Source organism: Diceros bicornis, chromosome 40 (genome assembly GCF_020826845.1).
Source record: "Diceros bicornis minor isolate mBicDic1 chromosome 40, mDicBic1.mat.cur, whole genome shotgun sequence".
NCBI lineage: Eukaryota > Metazoa > Chordata > Mammalia > Perissodactyla > Rhinocerotidae > Diceros > Diceros bicornis.
Window position 1 is genome coordinate 12,449,726 of NC_080779.1, and position 23,365 is coordinate 12,473,090.

The window sequence follows — 23,365 nt, forward strand, 5'->3', positions numbered from 1 at the left end:
GGCAGAGGGACAGACATGCCATGCAGTCTATATCCATTAACTCATCCAGGCAGTGAATACTGGTGCAATTTCACCAGACTCTGCCTGGAATCTGTCAGATCCCTGGGAAGTCAGCTGAGTCACAGACCTCGATCCCTGGTGGGCAGGGGACCAGGGGGAGACAAGGTATAGAAACAAGAAATGAAACCCTCAGCGTCACTGGCCATTTAGAGTTTTTAAAAGAAAAGTAAGAGGATTCTTCTGAAGTTATTCCAAACTTCCCCCAGTCCCTAGGGACTACAAAAAGCAGCCAAAATGGGAAGTGTGACCCAGGACAACATGGGGAGGAAATGACAACAGGAGACCTTGTTTTCGTGAGAAATCCTGGGCACAGGGCTGAACCAGAGACTGGTTTTGATCCTCCTGATTGTGCCCCCGTGCACAGCTGGGAGGAAACAGAACCGCTGCCCTCAGGGGCAGAAAGAGTCATATTGACAGCCAAGTATTGGGAGAACGGCAGTCGTAGCTTACAAGCATGTCTAAAGGTGGCTGGAGAGAAAGAAAGCGGTCTTTGTCATGTTCTATTTGAAAATAAAATGTCACCAAGTTTTTCAAGCAGAGTGTGCCTAACTTTCATGGTGACAGCAAGCAGGAAGGTGGCACATTCACTCCCATCTCCAAAATGTCAGCGAGAGATGGGTGTGAGGCCTTTGGCAACCATCTGGATGTAGTCCCTTTAATTCTTGGACAATCCTCCCATCTAGAGGTGGAGGTCTATGTCCCTCTCTGTGGGTGAGCTTGTGACCACTTTGACGGAGAGGTATGGCAGAGGTGACGTTCTGGGACTCCCAAGGCTAGGTCAGAGAAAGCCATGAAGCTTCTGCCTGGCTCTCGCAGGAAGCACCCTCTCCAGACGTTTCCTCTTGGAAGTCAGTCGCCCTGCCAGGAGAAGTCTGAGGCATGGAGAGGCCCATGCAAGTCACTGGTGGAGGGTCTCAGCGGGGCCGAGCCTCCAGCCGGCCCAGCCTGGGTGCTGGACATGTGAGTGCAGACACCCCTGGCACGTGGATGTCCCAGCCCCGGCTGGCGAAGCCCCCGACACCAGCCAGCAGAGAGCAGCTGTCTCCACTGTGCCCCTTCTGAATTCCTGACCTGGAGTCTGTGAACATGAAAAACGGTGGTTGCTTTATGTGCTCAGTTTGGTGTGGTGTGTTACATGGCAACAGATAACGGAGTGCTTTACATCAGTGATTCTGCATACAGCCAGGGTGCTTCCTAAGAGGCCACTCATCCCTGACCTTCTGGAGAGGTCTGGCACATATCAGGGAGACCAAGCTTCTCAAACATTTTCACTGGAGTGAAACAGGATCCCAAAGGGAAGGACCTTGGTCATGTACCCCCAGGGGATCTGGGGGTCTGATCCCAGGTTTGAAGTTTTGAGCTTTATCTTTAAAACTCCTTTGGATTTTGTATTCTATGGATATACATCCATGTTAATTTTGGAATAAAAAAGTTTCAAATTAGTTGCCAATTAAATTACCTAGCTTCTCACCCGCCTGCCACCCCACACTCTTAATCTCTAAGTAAAACTGGTTCTTTGGGGGTGCAGCACCGTGTCCTGTGGCCTTGCAGGCCCCAGCCACACTAGCATACCCGGTGGAGGAGTTTGGGGTCACACACATACCGGGATCGTGGCGGCCTGGCTGAGCCCCGGCACGGGGAGCTCTTGGGGCAGGGCGGCAGATCTCGGCAGAGCCGTGGAGCTGGCCTCTGCCATCAGCTTGCCGGGAGTGGCTGTAAGAAAGCGACAAGTCACCTTCCTGACTCACATAAACTAACGGCTTTCTGATCAAAAGAGGGGAACGATGAGCACGGTGTGCAGGAACCAAGGGCTTGGTTGGCATCTCTGATAAAGGAAGTCAAGCACGAATGGAAGTGGTTTCCAGAGCCACAAAAGTTCTGCCAGCTTCCAACCTCGCCTGGGAGCAGGCAGATGGCAGCAAACCGTCCCCAAGCTCCATGTCCCCACTTGGGTCAACCACCCGCCTGATCACACACCTGACCAGAGTTACCAAAACCTGGCCATGTTATCTGGTCTACCTATCACCTGTCTGTGTCTGCTTCGTGTGGCGGTGGAGGGACCAGAGCAGGGAGAGGTGGAAGGCAGGAAGCCAGTGGGAAAGGAAGCAGAGTGGGAACAAGATGGCGGCTTCTGCTTCATAGGTATGGATGGCTCTGATTCTACTCAGACCTGGGGCCCTCCGGGGACGCTATAGCCCCCACCACCCGGTCCGATGGGGCGCCCACCCGTCTCCCCATCCCTGGAATCACACTCACAGGTGGGTTCTGACATGGCTGTGTGCGAGGATTTGTGGGAACTTCTTGAGGATGCTGATGGCGAGTGACTGGTGTTAAGGCCTGAGGTGCCCACGTCAAGTACGTTAAAGTGCTGCTGGGGCTCCAGGCTCGAGCCCTTGTCCTGAAACACACACAAGGTCCACGTTTCAGCATCAGATGATGGGAATGAATTACGTGACTTTAGTTCTCCTCTAAATATGTAGAAAAAGCTGGAGGGGATTGAGAGAAATACTGTAACCGTTTGGAGATAATTCCAAACAGACTCCGGTTCAATATTTATACATATACGTAATCTAGACATCTCTGAGGCTTGTAGCCTATAAGCAGTATTTGTTATGCTTTCTCACCTTGTGTTTTGATTTTTTGGATTTTTATAACTGACTTTGCATTTTATTTTTTCCTTAAAATTGTCACCTCGCTGCCCAGAATCTTGACTTGCCTACAAGGGGGGGAAGAGGCAGGTTCTAGAAATAAGGCTGCTGGTGGTAGTGGATCGTTAACACGCCAATGAAACAAATGCCTTTGGTCTCTTCCGGGCACTTCCCAGACTGTCTCCCCACCGCTCCTCCCCCTGCAGCCTCAGGGCCCGGGGTGAGAACAGGCAAAGGGCCAATGGTCTCCTATCCTTTGACCCCTGGATCCTAACCGATCCTGGCTCCCAGGGTCCCTCTGCCTCAAGTACAGGGTGATGAGAAGGCAACTGTGACTTTCCAACCCTGAGGAGCCATCTTCCATCCTGCCCGGCTTAGGTGTCATAAGCGAAGGAAAACAGAGGTTATGATCATTTTTAAGCTAAAGAAGAAACATAACACTTACTGTCCTGAGCCATGCTCCCACCTAGCCTTAGAAGGATGGTGACATTCCTGGCAGCCACTGGGCTGCTTGGACAGGCTGTTCTATGGCCCATGGTCTCAGGTCTTAAATCCCTGGGTGTGAGTCTACGTGGCTCTTCTGTCTTTTGAGTCAAGCTCCAGTGAGGGTGGACACCGTGCGTGTGCCCATGTAAGGCTGAAATGATTGACATGTGACGCACGTCACACGGGGTCCCTTAGAGTGGGGTCCCCGGCCCACAGCCGTTGATGAGTTCTGTGCCCTTGGTCAGCAGAGATAAGCTCGGGAGGTGAGACTAAGCACTGGGACACTGTACAGCCATCTGACATAGCCTCACATCACATCCAAGTGTGGGGATGTGCATTTTATAGAAGCATTGGTCAGCGACGGATTGGAAATTTAAAAAACAAATGGTCTATCACCAACGATAGTTTGAAAAGCGTTGTCCTGGAGCTCTTACTTTCAAAGGGGCTTCTTAACCTGGCAGCTTGAGATTGTGTTTGTGTGTTTATTCGTCTGTGCATGTTTATGAGAAGTTCCACTGGACCCCAGGATTCCCAAAGGGTCAGAAACCTCAATAACGAATTTCTGACTGGATGATACACAGGGTGTGTTTTTCAGCCGTGATGTATGGCGTGTCTAACACTTGCCTATTAACAGCTTAATTTCTCTGTTCTCGGACATGATACATGACGCATTAGGTGACAGAGCTGGGTAATAAACACTTCCATAAACAATGACAGGTTCGTCGTATCAGTATGCTGGTGATGCATCACCATGTGACCCGTCACCACGTAGCACACCAGCAGGGGAGGCTCAGCAAAGACACTGCCTGCTCTCGTCTTTAAAGGTGATTTCTTCCTCCTTCCCACTCAGTCCTCGATGGACCAGAGATGCTTTTGCTGGACCATTGCTGCTGTGTCAGCCTCTGGCCAAAGACTCTGGATTCTAGGTCACTGGGCAGCCTAGAACTTGAACCATATTTCATCAGTTCTAAGAGGCACTTTCCTGCCCTCACTTTGACATATCTGATATTGGGATGTGTCCTTCAACTGATGAAAAGAAATCCTTATTTCACAGATTGATTGGCAGCATTTTCTCTTTCTTAGCGGGAGATAAAATAATGGTGGGTCTTAGTTGGCGGCGGCTTAGCTTTGATGAAATACAACACTCCCTCCCTTTCTTGCTTTCTCTCCCAACATTCGTGTCTGCTTGAAGAATGACCTTTGAGGAACAGGGCTCTGGTCTACTTGCGCGTTGTCTGACACACCAGGAGCAGAGATGGGGAAGCCTGGCCAGAGGGGACCCGAGAGCTCAGGCCGGAGAGGGGAAGGAGGTGTGGGCTTTGTGAAGGGGAAGACCTCTCAACAGTGGCGCTCCCTGACACGAAGCTGGCTCCAACATGGCTGTTAACTAAGCCCCCAGACACAGAAATAGAAAGTGCACTTTGGAGGGTGGGCGACACGGAGGGTGTGCGAGGGGCAGTCTACTCGGGATGCCCGAGTCCTGGAAGCAGTGCAACAGTACTTAGGCTAAGGGAAGACAGGGGCCCTGGAATTATTCCACTCCTCAACGGGATGATGGAATAACTCCCGAGCCTTTTATCTGTGGGAGAGAGACAAAGTGGACTTATTGGAGCCATTCCTGTGAGGTTGGAAAGTCGCCACGCATGCTTTGGGTCCAAAAGTGGTTTCTAAGCCAGCTCTGCAAGTTCTCATCCTCGGGGCCCTTGGGTATGTTCGCTACATTCTCTGTGTGCTCTGGGCCTCATCTGAAGGATAAGGAGCTAACAGCGCCCACCTCACAGGACCGTCCCAAGGGGTAAAGTCTCGAATACCTGAGAACCACATTGAATAGTCCTGGGAATATAGCAGGAGCTCGATAAATATGATCTGCTGTTTTTATTTAAACAACTCGTGGAAGGTTCTATGTAGCCACACTTTGCCTCTATCCATCTGGCGGGGATCAGCATACCTTTAGTGCCACGGGGTGGACGGCCTCGGATGGCGGGTCTTCCAAAGCCAGCTCCTGCCTCCTTTCCACCCGGACATCCGCGTAACTGATCAGGAAATCAAGAGACCACAGCTGGAGGCGGGACATTCCAGATGACAGCAGCAAAGAGGGCTCCATGACACATTGAGGTTCCCTACGCAATGCCCCACCCAGAATAGTCACCACAACGTCCTGGTACTTGTTTGAGGAAGGAGTTTCATTCCATGCCTAAATTCTACTGGAGTGACTTCTAATGTGACATTCAGAATATTTTCCTTTCCAGGATGTTTTTATGCCCTGCTCCTTTACTTATCCTTTTTCCCCCTGAAATCTCCACACATAATTGTCTTTAGAAACATATTTTCATCTATAGGATAAGCCTCAGCCTTCAAATAATTAGAAGCCTTTCTTAAAACCTACTCAGTCTAGACTGTGTGTAAGGAGAAGTGACACATAACTTTTTTAGTAATTGCAACCTTCAGAAAGCTTTCTCTCAAACAAACGTAGATCTGGACCCAGACCGCTGATCAGTCTATGGACCCACTTTTAAACAGCATAGGTCATCAATTCAGTGTGGTGGTGGCCGAAGTGACCCAGCTCTGGCTTTTGCCTCATGTATGGAGATGCTGAGTGAGGGGCCTTGGGAAGTCCGGTGGCTCTTGGGCCTCCCGAATGCTTGTTACCTATTTACTCACCAGTGCACTCCCTACTTCCTCTGAGAGTTTCTTTCTAGGATCTGGGAGGTGGAGAAGGGAGAGGAAGAGCAGGGTCAAGCTGAGTCTGAAGAACAGGTATTGACGATGTCCAGCCTTCCCTGGGGGCACAGGGACCCTCTGGCAGAGGCCCAGGCTGAGTGACAGTAGTAGGTGGGACTGGCCATGGAATCAGAAACCACTGGCTGCTGAAGTGCCCAAGGGTGGGCTGGGAAGTCAAGATCAAGTCCCTGAGTGTGGGCGTGCACTGTGATGATGAGGGTCACTGGCCGAGAAAGACCAGCACTTCTCCTCTCTCCCCACTTACTAAAGAAGAGTGACCGACTTGTTGACTATATATATGCATGTGTGTGTGCATGTACGTGTGTACGGTCTCTATCCATGTATCTGTCTACCCGCCTACCTACCTATCTATTATCTATCTATCATCGATCTCTCATGTATATACATAAAATACAATATGTATGTATAGTATCTACATGTATGTATATGTTTGTATATATGTATGTATGTATGTATCTATCTATCCATCATCTATCTATCTATCCATCTATCATCTACCTGTTACGTATACAGTCGTGCATCACTTAACGACGGGGACACATTCTAAGAAATGCATTGTTAGGTGATTTTGTCATGGTACGAACATCCCAGACGGTACTTACATAAACCTAGATGGCGTAGTCTACTACACACCTAGGCTGTACGGTACTAATCGTATGGGACCACCGTCGTATATGCGGTTTGTCATTGACCAAAATGTCGTTACGTGGCGCATGACTGTATATATAAAATGCAGTCCTTCTAACCCTTCTTTCTTTGCTCTCCTCAAATGCTCTTCTCTAGACCAGTTTAAAACTGATTTATGTTCTTAAAATTTCTGTAGTCAGGGGAAAGAAACGAATGACATTTCTGCTTTACCTTTGGGAACTGTGGCCCTACAAAGGCTGCGTCTATGAAATGCTGGATATGCTGCCTCCCTTGGAAGCCCTGCTCACCACACTGGGCTGAGGGCTCCTCGAGGCCACCAGGACCTGCCAGGAGCCCTCTCCCACTGGCAGCCTCGCTCTTTTCCCAAAACTGCCTCAGTCGCCAGCAGGGGTTTTTAAAGCATTAAAAATAAATGGGACTATGTCTTTGAGTTATTTAGAGGAAAATTAAAATTTTCCTCTCAAAACAGCAACAAGGGATGCCTGAGGATGGATAGAGATGAGGGGAAAATATGTAAGTAGGTCAGTGAAGCAGTAAATTGCTAAGTAATATCCTGGCAGCCTGAGAGAGATCATCAGGCGTTCCGAGGGGCCTGACTGAACACTGGAAGGAAGTGAGCCTGGGAGAACGGAGCTGGGTGTGTACCTGGGGAGGAGGCGAGCTCTGCTGATTATTCTGTTAACTGCAGAGGACGGCCTGGGCCCCGCTGAAGAGTTCCAGCCCGGGGCTTGCTCCTCACAGACAGGGGTGACCTGAGGTGGCCCGGCCCTGACGGAGCCGTCGGGGCCTCGCCCGCCCTCCCGCCCCGAGCCGCACCTGACGACCGAGTGCGTGCACACGATGAACTCGGGCTTGGAGTTCCACTGGTGGTAGGTGATGTAGTAGTGAGTCTGCAGCCAAATCCACTGCTGGCCTTTGGTCAGAAACCGGTAGCAACACGACTTCCCTTTGCCAAACTGCATCACTGTTGGTAGAAAATGGAGTCTGCACGTAACGAATGTTAACATGAAATGACCTCTTCCCCAGAAATTATTGTTAAAAATACAAGCTTTCAAAAAGACAACGCCAAACATTGTTCATTTCCTCCGTGGCTCTGTATTTTAAGTGACTACCAGGATAATGGCAAACGATAATGAATTCTTAAACAACGGAAGAACCGTCCACACGCTTTCCCAAATGCTCAAAAGCTTAAGAGATCCTCAAATCAAGGCAGATGCAGACAGGTTCTCAAACTGGAGGTCTGATTAAAAAGAGGCCCAGGGGCCGGCCCCGTGGCTTAGCGGTTAAGTGCGCGCGCTCCGCTACTGGGGGCCCGGGTTCGGATCCCCGGCGCGCACCGATGCACCGCTTCTCAGGCCATGCTGAGGCCGCGTCCCACACACAGCAACTAGAAGGATGTGCAACTATCTACTGGGGGGCTTTGGGGAAAAAAAAAGGAGGATTGGCAATGGATGTTAGCTCAGAGCCGGTCTTCCTCAGCAAAACAAAGAGGATTAGCATGGATGTTAGCTCAGGGCTGATCTTCCTCACCAAAAAAAAAAAAAAAAAAAGAGGCCCGGGTTTTCCTGGCGCGCGTCTGCCTGTCACAGGTGGAGCTGTCTATGGAGACACAGGAGCCGAGCTTGAGGGAGACACTCCAGACACCCAGAGAATTCCACCGAAATAGACCCGACAGCCACAACCTCTGGACGCTCTGCGGCTGTCAGCCAGCAGTTCATCCTAGTCTGCATGCTTCTAAAAGAGAGTCGGCTACAGATGCCTTCCACCCCAGGCCCCATGGCCACAGGGTTCCCACAGTTATGTCTGTGGTGGGCTGCTCTGGTGGTGTCCAGAACAGACTGGATGCTGTTGGTTTATCATCCTGGGGGAGGCAGAAAGCTGGACGGTCGGTCCAAGGAAGGAGAACAATTTGGGTTTTATTGCCTCAGGGCCTGGAATTTAGCACCTCTTTATGCAAATGGGTAAGAGAAATCATAACTAGGAAACTAAAGCTACAAAAAGAGCTACTGACTTGGAGAATGTGACATCTGAAGAGAAGACCAGCTGAGTAAGGGCATGGGCTCGACAGAGCAAGAGTGTCTTGTCAGAGCCTCTGGGCAGGTCCTTCAGATGTGAAGGTAAGTCTACAATCAGGGTGGCCGTTCTATGTGAGAAGAGTCAGAAGCAGCCATAGGCTCAAAGTAGCCATGCTTCTCAGATTTTCCTGTGCCCATGAATCACTTGGGGATCTTGTTACAATGGATGTTCTGACTCCGTAGGCCTGGTGGGGGGAGCCTGAGGTCTAGCAAACTCCTCGTGATGTCCATGCTGCCACTCAAGAACCACACTTTGAGGAGCAAGGGGCTAAAGTTTTAAAGATTAGCCTTAAATTCTAACAGCAGATCCTGATGGAACTCAAGCCTGTTCTTCCGTCAACAAGAAGAGCAGAGAAGAGCAAGTTGTAATGGGTACTACAGACAAGGTATCCATCAAGAGCCAGTGCTGGTGGTCAATCACGCACCAGGATCCATGGGTCGATGTTACTACCGATGTTCCTGTTCAAAGCTAGAACTTGGCACTGAAAGTATGGCTTTAAATGGTTAATTCTTGCCTCTCGCTAAGTGAGAACCCAGGTATGCTTGCAGTTCTCCCTCCCCCACACCATGAGTCCTGCCTCCCAGCAAAGGTCCCAGACCTTTGCTGGCTTGTTCCCCTCTTTGGTGGCAGACAGCCTTCCCTGACCAGCACCCCCCACCGCGCCCAGCTGGGTGAGGGACCCTCCTCTGAGCCCCCCAGTATCCTGTGTGCGTCCCCTCCCACGCACCGACAACATCCTATAACGTCACTTATATCTGCTTTTCCATCAGACCTTGCTCTTGCAAGGCAGCAAGGCAATTGCGATCCTCTTTACGTCCCGGGCCTAGCTCAGCATCTGGCCTGTAGTTTGTGACTACTACGTGTCTGCTGACTAACGACCAGTTATGTGAATTCAGTATTTTGTCTTTGAGATGTATTGTCTAATCTAAAAAAAAATGACCAGCATTTTAGCTAAAGCGAAATGACTTAGCTTTCTCAAGTAAGATTAAATAGCTTGCATATCTGAGGGATACCGGGACGGTGCTGGGCGGGCGTGGGGTAGGCAGGGCAAAGGCAATTCCAGGCGAAAACACAACACGAGGGTGAACCAGATAGGGACCTCCACCACAAATCCTAGGCCATTCAGAGAAAACCAAGTCCTCTGCCTCAGAAAGAAACCAAGTAATACGCAGACTTCCAGGGCCAAGCGTCCTGCTGTCAGGGCTCCGTGGAGACAGCTGGAGGCCCTGCGGTGCGGGGCTGGGTGTGCGGTACTCACAGTGCTGGTGGCACCTGGCCAGGAGCTCCAGATCATCGATGTGGTAGTAGTCATAGCCCGAGGTTCCCAGAACTTCAAAAGGCAGGTATCCTATGATGGGTGGGGCTCTGCCAAGGACAACGGGACCATTCATCAGGGACGAAGGACACGGCAGGACTCACCGTGGTGGCCACGCCTCAAGGCGGAGGGTACAGTTTACACGTCTAATGATCAACACGGAGGCCTCATTTCTCAAGAACAAGGCAGGAAAATAACTTTGCAGTAGTCAAAACTGGAGAGGCAGTGTTTTCCAAAGTGCTCAAATATTTTGGCATTTATATATTCTGTTCCCCTGGCATAACCTGGCCCAAATAATAATAAACTTTATCACTACTGAATAATTAAAAAGGCCTCGAGACTGGGTCAGCCCAAACCCAAAGTGTAATAAAAAATTAAAGGGTGAGGAGAGGAGATTTCGAGTTCTCAAACTGTGAAAAATGTTAAAAAAGCAAAAAAGGAAGGGCTGGCCCCGTGGCATAGCGGTTAAGGGTGCGTGCTCCGCTGCGGCAGCCTGGGTTCGGATCCTGGGCGCGCACGACACACCGCTTGTCAAGCCATGCTGTGGCGGCGTCCCATATAAAGTGGAGGAAGATGGGCACCTATATTAGCCCAGGGCCAATCTTCCTCAGCAAAAAGAGGAGGATTGGCATGGATGTTAGCTCAGGGCTGATCTTCCTCACACACACAAAAAATAAATAAAAAAAAGAAGATTGTGCTAAAGGGACAAAAGGGTGTTGAAAGATTAAGATGAGAAGTTTCTCTGACATCAGCTCCTGCCTTACAGGGAGCTGGAAGAGGGTCCCAAGTGGGTGGAGGGGTATTCCAAAGATGTCCCCGGCTGCGGCGTCTGGCTCTCCTGAGATGGTCCGACCCAAGCCCAGAACATACCCACAGGAGGGGCGAATGCAGGCGAAGGGAAACCTCACCCTTGGCTGGGAACCACTTTTCCTCCTGCCAGAAAGTCCTTCTCCTCGAAGGGACCAGGCTCAACTTTTCTCTCCCAAGGAGAGCAGGCCTCATGCACACAAACACTTGAAAAGGACCCAACCCAAATATGTTTTTCTTTTCACAAACCTGTGATCCAGAAATAAAAATTTCCATTCCAAGCTATGCCTTGAAGTGAATTCCTCCAAAGGTTCGTCAACTATGCACATTTCCTGTATTAGAAGGGAAAAAAGTGTTACTCGGGGTGCCAGATGCTCACCCTAGCTATGTTCAAGAATGAATGCATGGTGGGTAACAGAAGTTAAAATCGTTCAGAGCAAGTCTCCAAGTTGTGTGGGCCTGAAACTCATCATCTGTAGCTAATTTCGGTATTAGCTGATACTAAATTTATTTCACAAGCTGGGGAAAAATACCTAGGAGCCAAAACGTCACACCACTCCCTTCCCATTATCTAGAAGTGTGGTAAACATGTGGAGAATGGCTTTTCCTCTGAATCTGAGTTACTAATTTAACTCAACATTCACGCCATAGATGTTAAAGCAATCACAGACGGGAGAACACAGACAAACTCTCAGTTTTGACACTCAGTTCTCACCTATGTGAGCCCTGAGTGCTATTCATGTCGGCGTGAATGGTAGGAAGGTTTACAGAGTTACAAAAGAGCATGTCTGCAGGCTGAATGGCAGTTGATGCTGCCTGCAAACAAAATAGCTCGTAGGAGCCGGACTCAGGGGAAAGAGCCTGTGGGCTGTCACAGGTACAGAAACCAGACGTTTTAAATCCTCAAAGTCAGTGACAACTTCATTGTAATTTTATTCTTTCCAGTGAAGACAATTGACTATAACTACATGTGACTCAATCGTTAAGGTTCTGCATGGTAAGTTCTCTCCCAGGTACTTGCCTTTAAGAACTGTGGTGTCGCCAGACGAACGGTGGCGATGAAGCAGACCTCCTTTCCTAGCGGCACCCCGAGAGGCCTTGAAAGGGCGCTGTCGAAGCCGTTACATGAGGGGCTGGGCGCTGGGGCAGGAGGGGGGAGACACAGGTTAGCCCCGTCTGGTGCAGCAGCCAAAGCCTCCCTGGCAGTGCTGTAAGCCAGTGGCGGGCTCAGGGCTTCATGTATATTAACTTATTTCATTCTTACAACCTGGTGAGGTTGGTACTACTATGACCCCATTGCACAGATGAGGAAACTGAGGCACAGACTGGTGAAGTTAACTTGCACAAGGCCAAATAGAGCTGGGATTCGAGTATAGGCTCATAACCAATATACTCTTCTGCTTCTCACTTCCACTAGTCCTACAGCCCCTGAGATTACTCTGCTGGGAACTCCTTCTGCAGTGAGGGCCTGAACAGTCCCTTCAGCCAGTGTCTCAAGGGTGAGTTCCGTGGTCAGATGGTGCTCTGATACGGCTGGGCCCAGGGAAAGCAGTGGTGTCTCGGCACGTCTTGATCCCCCTCCCATCCCTGGCCCTGGAGTGGCTTGCATGGGCTTCAAGGGCTTCTGCCCTGAAACTTGCCCTCAGGAGCCGGGCTGACAAGGGGCTTGGTTGGGACCACCGAGGAGATGGCCCCAGGATTCTGGGTGATCCCCAGAGGGACACAGTGTCCACAGCAAAACATGCTAGTTCTGTAGCGTGCACAGGTGACAAAACCTGTTCACCTGTGTTTTCTTTATTCTCACAAGTCTGGCGGGCACGACTTTCCTCATTCAGATGAGGAAAACGGAGACCTGGAAAGGTTGTATAGATTAACCGAGGTCACTCAGAGTAGAGACAATGGAGCAGGGACTCTTCCCAGGTCTTCTGACTCCACGTCCAGAGTCCCAAGGGAGCAGAGAAGGGACTGTTCCAGGCACATGCCCAGCACGGTGCTGAGACCAGGCCCCCAGATGCCTCTGCGGGGCTCCCACTGCACTGGCAGCAGTCTTCCTGGGAGCCTTGGAACTGCCTCGGGGTGACTGCGGGGAACTGCTTTGCCTTTTGGGCCAGAGAACAATTCTGCTCTTTTAGGTGGAATTTGCTGGATGGGAAAAAGAACTCTTTTAAATATGAGAAGAGTCAACTTACCATGTACATGGAATTCTCACACCTGGCTGCACGCCAGACTCCCCGGGGCCTTTCACATGGCCGCCTAGGCCCCACCCCATCCCAGATCAGCTGACTCCCAAACTCCGGCGGGGAAGCCCAGGCACTGGCACTTTTAAAAACTCCCCAGATTTTCTATCATGCAGCCAGGGTTGAGGGTCGCTATTCTAGATAATCTATACTACTTCTTTCTTTTTAAAATGTAATTAATTATAACCTGTACATTTCTGAACTTGTAAATTAAAACACGGTTATGTATTCCAATTTGAGAACATATCAAGCATCAGAAAACTAAATGCATTCTAAAATCAAATCTGCACGACTTTCTTTGGATTTTAGCTTTCCAATAATTTTTTGTTTCATATGTTTATAGGTGTGTAAGTGCTTCTGTAATGTGGTCTTCTATCCACTAACATGAATAAATTCATTTTAAAACATATTCTCTGACTGCATTCACATAAATACTAATAAATGTTTCCAAACATGAATATAAAGTGGGTAAAATAAAAAATAGTGGTCCTAGAGAGTTTACGGCCAGCCCTGGTGGTCTAGTGGTGAAGATTCAGCGCTCTCACCACAGTGGCCCGGGTTCGTTTCTGGTCAGGGAACCACACCACCCTCTGTCGGTTGTCATACTGTGGCGGCTGTATGTCACTGTGATGCTGAAATCTATGCCACTGGTATTTCAAATACAAGCAGGGTCATCCATGGTGGACGGGTTTCAGCGGAGCTTCCAGACTCAGACAGACTAGGAAGAAGGATGTGACCACCCACTTCCAAAAAAACTGGCCGTGAAAACCCTGTGAATAGCAGTGGAGTATTGTCTGACACAGTGTGGAAAGGGGAGAGGATGGTGCAAAAAGACCGGGCAGGGTTCCGCTCTGCTGTACACGGGGTCCAGGGAGTCAGAATTGACTCCAGGGTACCAACAACAATCAAGAGAGTTTTCATCTGTCATTAGTTGGCTTAGATCATTGCAGATTAATTTTAGGGTGAGCCAAGGAACTTATCACGGGAAACGAAAACAATTCCACACAGGGGAAGTGTCTGCAGATGCGAACGTCTGTATAATTTAAAAAAAGACATTTAAAAATTTCCCAGATGTGAAATATCCTCTCTGCTTGAATCTAAGAGACATCACCACCAGATAACAACCTAATAAACTTCTCCTCCTCTTCCAGAATATCAAGACCTTCCAAGCAAACTTCCGAGGACTTGCCAGGGATTTAAGAGAAAGTGCCTTTGATCTGTTGCGAAACGTGCGCCTTGTTTGAATGATCCTTTAGACTGCTAAGTTCATTTGCTCCATCAGAAGGTGCCTTCCTCAGTGACTTTCTGTGAGGAGGACGGGCGGACAGCAGGAGCATGGAACGCACAAACACCAGCCCTGACAACTTCAAGGGGCAGAGCCTCAGACCACGGAATGTCAGTGGATGTTTTGCAGAGGTTACTGTTGACTGGCTGCCTCCCAACGTGGATTCATCAGTCCTTTTATCACTTCTAGGGCTTTAAAGATGAAATGCACCCCACAAGAGAAATTTCATTATTGCATACAGCCTGCACTTGATAAGCCAGACATTTTACAGAGGGGCCCAGAACCAAGCTAAAAACAAGCTTTCCCTCCAAAAACCTTAAGCAGCAGAGGGCTTGATCAAAGGTGCTAGTCAATCAAGAGTGAAAGTCTCAACAGAGGCCAAGGGGAAAACCTTGGGGAAAACCAAGGGGAAGAAGATACTTGAAACGTTTTGCCACTTGCATTTGAAATGACTTTTACTCGCAGCCTGAGCCTTCTTGCATAGTCTAGAGAATGAACACATGAGCAAACTGCTCCCTGGGACTCCATAGTAATATTTAGCACTTGGAATAACTTCTCTGGCACGTCTTATCCCAAGGTGGTTTAAGAACATTAATTAAGGATTTAATTAGTTGTTTCATTTTAAGTAATAGAAAAAATATATCTAATTACAACTGGCTCGCTGAGCCTCTCAGGAGGATTAACCACTAAGTGCAGGCGCAGCCCTGTTTTATCAGATGTCTGACCACTTTCAGAATGGCCCTTTCCTCCGCCACTCCAAAACCTGCATACGCGGTACTCACGATATAGATACAAGTGATTATTGCTTGCTCCATTTTTTCCCCTACAGTCATCTTACTCGAAATTGATCTGACTCTTGCCCAAAGCTAAAGAGATAGATAGCCTTCCCCACAGCGCCTGGGTCTAGTTCTCTCTGTCTCCAGCTCTGGGCAGGCGTCTTGCACACAGGAGGTGCTCAACATGCGTTCACTGAATGACTCTCTCACGAGATGACCTTCCATCCCACATCCAAACCACAGCTTAAAGCCCAGTTTGGGAAGAGACCATCTGATCCTTGCCAGAAACTAGCACACAAATGTTGAGACACCAAGCCAGCTTCCCCTCTGTAGCCCAGCTGGGTGCTGCTGGTGGTTGGCTCACTGGGGAGGGTGCCCACGGACACTTCCACTGGCACTCAGGCCAGCTCACTGCCCTACTGATGCATTAACACTGTCAGAAGGACTCCTCGGCAAGATCTGCTGCAAATCAGCACGCAGAAATCACCTCTCCGTGGAAAACAGCAGAAGTGCCCATTGCGGGCCTCATGTTTGGAGAGAGGCAGGATGGTGCTCAATTTTTGATCTTCCTATTAAAAGGATCCATGGGGTCATCAAGTCCCCTCTTTGCTGCTGAACCTTTCATCACAGTCTCTAATTTTAGAGACCCTGAATGCTACCCTGGGCTAGTGTCCTTGGGATTCCAAAACCAAGAGAGCCCCAAGTCCTCCAGAGAAGAAGAATGACTAATGTCTATCTCACTTGGCACCCGTGGTTGGCTTCCAGGTCTGTCTGATGACAAAGGTGAACTCCCAAATCAGTCATGACAAGGAGATAAGGATGACCGTAGGCGCAGGGAGATCTTAGGTGGTGTGAGAATGTGTTTCCAAAGGGGTACCGAAGAGCAAGAAGAAGCAAGGATGATAGTCAACACAAGCCAACAGTAAAAGAGTAGACAGACATGGAGCGAAACGCACCGACTCGCTTCTGCTCAGTCATGCCTCAGGCATCAGGCCTACACAATTAGGTATTCTGATCAGAGATGGCCTGCTTATGATAAATTAGTTGCAACAGCTGTAGGGAAATACAATAGTCCACAAGGAGAGTGACAAATAGCTTTCTCAGCATTTCTTGGAACAAACGAAAACAAAGCCGAGAGGTGTCTGAGAAGATGTGAAACGATCAGTGGGGAGGTTTGCTAAAGGAAGAATAATATTCCTAAATCTCATTTGTGATAAACGTTCCAATGCTTGGGCCAGAGTGTTGGCCATGTTGAGGGAAAAATAATTTTCTATACATTCATGAGAAATCCTTTCCCACTCTTTAAGCACTGTTTTCAGAGTCTTCTGTTTCCTCTTCACAGCATGCTTTACTCGGTGCGTCTGAAAAGCTGGTTCCTGGGTTCTCAGGAGAGCCGCAGCAAAATAATCCTATCCAGTTTTGGAGCTGGGGCATCGCCTAGCTTGTAATGTGAGGTTCTTCCTTTCTGCCAGTTCTGTCTGGCATAGGGAAGAACAATGTTGGAGAGAAGTTGAGTGCCACACGAGAAAGCGAGGGGTTTGCAATTTGCCAGACTGAAAAAATTACTCTAATGGGAAAATATAAATTTTCTTACTTAAATATTTCTTCTTTCTCCTGGCATTCATTAATTAAAATGAGTATTTTTCAGGGCCAGAAGGTTGTAATGGCCATGACAAGATATCCACCAGATGGTTGGTGTGGACAGGGCCAAATTATTTGTATGCTCAGGAAGTGAACTTCCTACAGGCCGTCACCTCCTGTCCTCCAAATGGATATCTTGTGCACATTTCTATCACAGTTATTGGACAACCTGTACAAAAGTTCCCCGGCTCCCAGGCTGAACAAGCGGAAAGCTGTGGTTGATAAATGTGTGACCATTCCTCACTGCTCCATTTTGATATGGACTCCAGATTCTCATGCAGCGTGATGCGCTGGGGTAACAACTTGTTCTTCATCGTGATCTTAATTCCTCTGCAATCTATTCTGGCAGCAATGACCACTGCTGGAGAAGGGCGTGATGCTTCTTTGTCGAGGTGGAGGGGACACTTTGCTTCTTCCTCTCGGGGGCCTGTGACAGATGGATCAGACATTCCTTCCTGGGCTCAACTCATGTCTCCATTCCCAGTGAGGTCTGCCAGGCATGCGATTTGTCCCGTTACCTGAGACATCTCAATTAATTCAGCTCAGGGGGAAAAAAACCCAAAACAAAACAAAACCCCAAAGCTGCAAAATGAGGCAACCTACGGAAATCCCACAGAACATACGGAATCAAGTGTTGTTAACTGACAGGCCTCCACTTCTGCCAGGGTTTCCAATCTGGCTGTGTGGTTAGAGGCGAGTAGGTAAAATAAGGGCAGGGAAACTTTTATACTCTGGCGTGTGGTTTCTGGAAAGCCCAGAGTGGAATGTTTGCTGAGGGTGACCTATTTGGAGCCAAACCAGCGACTTTTGAAATACTGCTTTCTGGATTTCAGTCAGACGCACATTTAAATCCAAGTCTGGGGGAGGAGCCAGGGTTTAAATAGAGGATTGCCTCCTTCCTGGCATGAAGTTATCTTGCAGGAACTAGAACCTGCTTATTAGGACCCCAGAAAGCAAAGACTGTTCATTAGGCCTTTAAAATCATCTGGCCAGTTCCTTCCCCATGAGGGTGGTGGGGGTGGGGCTGCAGGATGTGGGCATGGGGCTGGGAAAGGCCCCAGGGTCTCCTCTATTTAATTGGAGAAGTAAAAAGATGGGATGGTGTCTGTTTTGAAAGCATTTAAAAAAAATCTGTTACGGGACAAATATAGCCCAGAATAAAGGAATTTTGTTTCAACTCTATTCTGGAAACAACTTGCAGACTAGCAGCTGCTCCGACCAGGCCCCAGTGCTCCAGGCCACGTGGCCAGGATCAGAGAGTGGGCTTTCAATGGGGAGAGGATGACACGTGTGGGTCTCTATCCCAGCTCAGAATCCCTCAGGAAGCTTTTCACAGACTGGGTTAGAAACTGTCACAAAGCGAAGCAATTCTAAGAAAGCCACTTTCTTGCCCCATTTCCTGACATATATTTCTTCACATTTATTAAAAATCTAGGTTAAAGATGTGAATCCTGTTTCCTCTTCCCTCCTCCCAGAACATCTGTGGCAAATGATGAAGTCTTAAGGAGTGACCAAGATGTGCAAATATTGCAGAAGGGGAAAATTCCATTTTGCTCAAGTATTTAGGCCATGGTTGCTGTGTTTACACAGCCACAGTGAACGGAGCAGGGGGTGGGGGTGGTGCAGAGGTAAAGAGGTAAGGTGGCATAATCAACTGGTGAATCTGGAAATGTCCAACTAGAGAGTTTAATCTGGTTAACACCGGAGAAGGTGCTTTTCTCCCTCCCCTCCCCCCAGATTCCTACGAATTTGAGCCAGACGAATCCTGAGTAGTTATTCAGGTTGGCAGGCAAGCAGATGGGGTCTTCATCTATGATTTAAGGGTCACCAAAAGCTTTCTCTGGCTCAGTCGCACCCTCTCTTCCCTGTCCTGAATCCTACACATTTTACCTTGGGCCCTTTGGTTTAAGGCCCAAGGGTTCCTATAGATGTGATTTTTGAGTGGCAGCCAAGGCCTCTGTCAGCCTTGGGCCAAATCGGTTGATCATATGAGCTCTAGGCTGGGAAGAGAGTATGTGAGGAACAGTTCTGGTGGGGCACCCCCTGAGTGAGGGGCCTGGGTAAGGACATCAGGGAGCCCAGGGAGCCCAGGTGGGGAGGGAACTCGATGGGAGTAGGGGGCACGGAATGGGGAGCAAGTGGAGGCCAAAGATGAACTTCCCTGAAGTTCAGGAGGTTAGGAGGCCTTCCAGTGTAGACAATTCACAAGGCACCCGAAATTACACATGCTGCAGTTCACATAGCACATACCAACGTGGATTTAATCTTCTCTTTGGATTTAAGGCCAAAGAAGTGGTGGGAGCCCTCCTGGAAGCTGTCGCTATATCCCTGGCATGTGCTTTGGGGTCCGTCAAGGAGAGCTCTATTATCAGCTCCCAGGAAAGAGCATTATTTCCTCATAGTCAGAAGTCTTTGGTCTGAATCTGGCCCCCAAACCTGTGTGTCAAGGACCAAGATCTCCGAGCCTCAGTCTAGGTCTACCTACTTTTGTCGAGCGCTTATTTATGTGCCAGGCATGGTCTGTGTAGGCCCAGGAAGGTGTGCGATGAGTCCACAATGAGTAAAGGTCACCGTCCTTTCTATTCTATTATTTATAAAAATGAGAGCCTCGTATCTTCTTGGCAGGCATCAAATAAGAATGCACCAGGCAATACTCCATAAACTAAACAGCCCTACAGAAATGATAGGACTTTTCATGGTAATGGACCAAAGAAGGGTTTCCTACATAGTTCTTTGAGGTGTGGGCAGGTATTCTATTAAAATAAAACCAATATTCATGGTCATTTTTCTTCTATACTTTACATATTGCTTTTCAACCTGTGCCAGGCCTGGGAACTCCAGGAAGTTGCATGGGGCACCTTGTGTAACAACCACATTTTCTAGTTTCTGTATTTGATGCTTTGACATTTGGGGTCTTTTTGACCCCTGGAAGGACTGCTCCTCTCAGGGTTAGCCAATTCCTAGAGGTAATAAACAACTCACCTTCCAGTGCACCTTTCATATGCAAACCAACAGATCCAGAGCCCACACGCCCCACCTCCTTTACCACTCTCACACTCTGGGCCACTGTCTACTGCCCTAATCACCCCAGAGTCAGGTACCAGACAACTAGGGACAGCTCCTGTGTCCCAGAGCCTGCTGAAAGTATTCAAACTAGCCAACCCTAAGCCTGCTAACCCTGCCTCGCCCGCTCTTTCCTGCAGAAACCACAAAGGAGGCTCTTGCCCACATTTTCTCCTGCTCCCCCTGCCCCCTGACCAACCCTGGCGCTTCTCCGTGTGGTCCTGCACGCCATGCTGTGCTTGTTTCTAGTGACCCATGAGTACACCCTCTTCCTTCGTGACAGTCGTTTCTATATCTGCATGTTTTACCATATTTGATTTAAAACAAATCTTGAGTACCCTTAAAATAGCTTGGTATGTGGGTGCAGGACATCTGATGTGCACAGGTATGGACATCATGGACCAACAGAATGCCAGGTGGCAGGGACAGGCCTGAGGTCTGCATCTAGATGTTTAATTTCAACATAGGTTTGTGGGAGGCTGCAAAGCACTGGGGGTAAGAGTGTGGGTTCAGGGTCAGAGGGTCTGGGTGTGAATGTGGTCCCCCACTTCCCACCCATACACCTCGGTCTTAACTCTTCTACATATCAATTCCTCCTCTGTTAAGATGGGATGATGCCAATAGTACCACCTCTTAAGGTTGTGAGGATTCAGTGAGATGATGGATGCACAGACTGAGCCCAGGGCCTGGTACTTAGGAAACACTCCTGAGGTGAGCTATTTTTATTATCTCACTGTTCAATGTTTATTGAGAAGTAACCCTACAAAATCAAATGTGAATTATTTCTTTATTATGTTAAACCATATTTTTAGGTCAAAAATGGGTGAATGTTGGTGATTTCATAGGGTTCAGTCTTAGAAATTCATTTGTCATTGACATTTTTTGCTGTCTATTTTAATCCAAGTGAGAACTATATTCAGGTTTTCCACAATCACATTTTGCGACTCCTGTCTCAAGAAAGCCCCTCTTACTTTGGTTTGTTCAACAGCCTCTGGAAAGACACTCTTGGTTTCAAATGTTCCGCTTTCAACACTGTGTGTTTATAGCAGTAACAGTTTCCAAAAAAAATCACACATAATTTCCACACATTCTTTCAGGCAAACAAACATTGTCTCAACTTGAAGTGAAAATAAAGCCTTGCTAGTTAAAAAAAATCCCAGGTATTGACAAGAAGCCTGCCTATTTCCTTGAAACCCTCTAAAATGTGATAAATGACAGGAAGCTTCAAAGTGACATTCAGCGGCATCTTAATGAGAGTTGTGGAAATGTAAATTCGCAAAGGATACAACTGCTGCCGACCAGCCAATCACAAGTCGGTTCCTTTAATTAAGTGCCTGCACTGTTGTCATGGGGACATGTGGGTACAGCATCCCATAATTCCCAGTGTTGGCATACTAGGGGCCAGGGCACCTTTCCCTTCCTTGCATGTGGCCACTTGGGATATGCTCCTGTCCCAGCAGCTGGCATTATGGCCACAGCACACATTTTAAGCACATTCCAAACCAATGCTTATATTAATTCAGGGATAAAGTTGTCTGGAAGAAGTGCCATAAGTGAGAGCAGTATCATTAAAATTCCTACGGAATGGCATTTAGGATCACAATAGGGTAGTGTTTCTCGAAGCCCATGCCTCTTTGCATCAGAACCCCAAGGTTCTTTTCCAACTGCACAGTCTCAGCGCCACCCTCAGATCTCCTGAACTAGACTCTTCAGGTGAGGCCCGAGGATCTGCATTTTAACAGGCTGCCTCCCCCAGTGAATGGCTGCACTGGGGTGGCATCACGCCGGGTTTTCTACAAGGTGCCTTGTAGGTCAGTTTCTTTAACTAGGCAGCCCAACAGGCTACCATTCCCTTATTTGTGTGGCTCATTAAACATTCGTCTCATGAGGTTTAGGAAAGCCTTGTAGATAAGTCGGCTTAGGCATAGTTAGGCCTTGGCTTTGTCCTGCTTTGCTCAGATCTGGGGGCCCACTTGGGAAAGCTGACCTCCTGCCTCTTCCAACCACTCAGGCACACTGAGCCCTGGATGGGTAGGTGTGCAGAAGGGCCCCAAGTCGGCATGGAGCCCATTATCCAGGCATAAGCCCTGGACACTGGGCCTGAAAATCATTTTAGCAGGATCATGCTGTTTAGCATCTAGTTGGAGCCTTTTAAACAAAGCATGTGTATTTATGCAAATAACATACAATAGGATCATCTAAGGCTGAAGGAAAAACCCTGGTTAGCCTCAGCATTAGGACTAGGTGCTGTGACTGGCTGGTTCTAATGGAAACTGGGGCCGATGAGACTGGGGTAATAGGCTCAACTGTGGGTCCAGGGGCAACACAGTCCCCACAGCAGCACAAGCCAGCGCTGCCATCATCACCTCCCTTGGGTCTCCCACCTGCCCACCTCTCATTTCTGTGCCTCATCTTTCTGTATTTGTTTCCCTTTGGTACTTTTCTCCTTCCCTCTTCTCTCTTTCCACATTCCCTGTTAACACTTCTGTTGTTTCCCATCTTTGCTGTTTTGTGAAATGTTAGATCTCTCAAAGTTATTTGTTTTGTGTTGAGTTTGAGGAGTGGAGCAAATAAAACACAGGCTTCCTGGGCTGGGCTCCACCACGGGGCTGTGTGCGGGCACCCGTGTCTCTGGCATCCGGCCTGCATTCCCATTTTGCCCGGGTCAAAAGTAAAACTGAATGTTTAGGTGTAGTTTAGAGTCGCAGCCAGAGCTTGGACAATTAGTTATCCGGACAATTTCAGAAAGTAGGATTTTACTGCTTGGCTGATCCCGCTTGATAATTCATCCAATGAAGATTGCTGGCTCATCATAAAATGGCCACTTACTGTGCAGTAGGGCTGGAGTGAGCAGAAGACCCACGAACCAGATCTATGAAAACATGCTCACTGCAGTCTGTAAAAAGGAGGATAAAAATGCAGAAACCAAGGTTATGGATCTTCCTGTCACAACGAAGCCCTGTTTGGCTGTGTGTAGGCTGAGCCTGTTCTTTAATAACTGTAAGTTGCTTCTCACAGTACAGAACTATTCCACCAGCCTGAAAACAAATAAGCAAATAATGTGCATTTCAGTGGGACTTCGTGCACTGGCATAAACAGGTGTGGGAGTGTGTTCTTCTCGAACGGGAGATAACACTTACGAGCACAAAAACGCACCTTGGGAACATGAGAATCCAAACGCAAATATGAAAAGCACATTTTCTCCCTCCTCCTCCCTCAGTGATACTTACGCCCCCTGTGCACATTACCATGATAAAAGACACTGTCGCAATTATATGACAATTAAACTTACCATTGTTGTAAGAGCGAAAATTTCCTACAAATTTTATGTATTCATACGTCGGAAATTCCTTTGGGTTCAAGCTGCCTCTGAGAAGATGGCAATAAAACTCTAAATCGTTGTCAGCTGGGCCGTTAGAGGGACAAGAGAAGAGAAAGGGAACGTGAGCATTACACGGACTCTAAACAAGCAGTGCCTTTGTGAAACTCGCGGGATTTAGTTACACATGGCCAGGATATTGCTCTCATTATGACTGACTTTTGGACATGGTTTTATAACCTTTGCAGTGTAGGCATTTTTT

At 48.4% G+C, this 23,365-nt stretch overlaps 1 protein-coding gene across 1 annotated transcript in view; it reads right to left on the reverse strand.

Annotated features, from left to right (window-relative positions):
* NPAS2 (neuronal PAS domain protein 2) overlaps nucleotides 1-23,365 on the reverse strand; it is a 159,776-nt gene that overhangs the window by 18,728 nt on the left and 117,683 nt on the right. The window contains exons 7-14 of the mRNA XM_058534457.1: nucleotides 23,077-23,190; nucleotides 11,804-11,922; nucleotides 11,032-11,114; nucleotides 9,919-10,025; nucleotides 7,401-7,548; nucleotides 5,143-5,227; nucleotides 2,317-2,458; nucleotides 1,664-1,773 (exon numbers count right to left, since the gene is read on the reverse strand). Of these exons, the coding sequence (XP_058390440.1) occupies nucleotides 1,664-1,773; nucleotides 2,317-2,458; nucleotides 5,143-5,227; nucleotides 7,401-7,548; nucleotides 9,919-10,025; nucleotides 11,032-11,114; nucleotides 11,804-11,922; nucleotides 23,077-23,190 (908 nt within the window). The remainder of the gene's footprint in view (nucleotides 1-1,663; nucleotides 1,774-2,316; nucleotides 2,459-5,142; nucleotides 5,228-7,400; nucleotides 7,549-9,918; nucleotides 10,026-11,031; nucleotides 11,115-11,803; nucleotides 11,923-23,076; nucleotides 23,191-23,365) is intronic.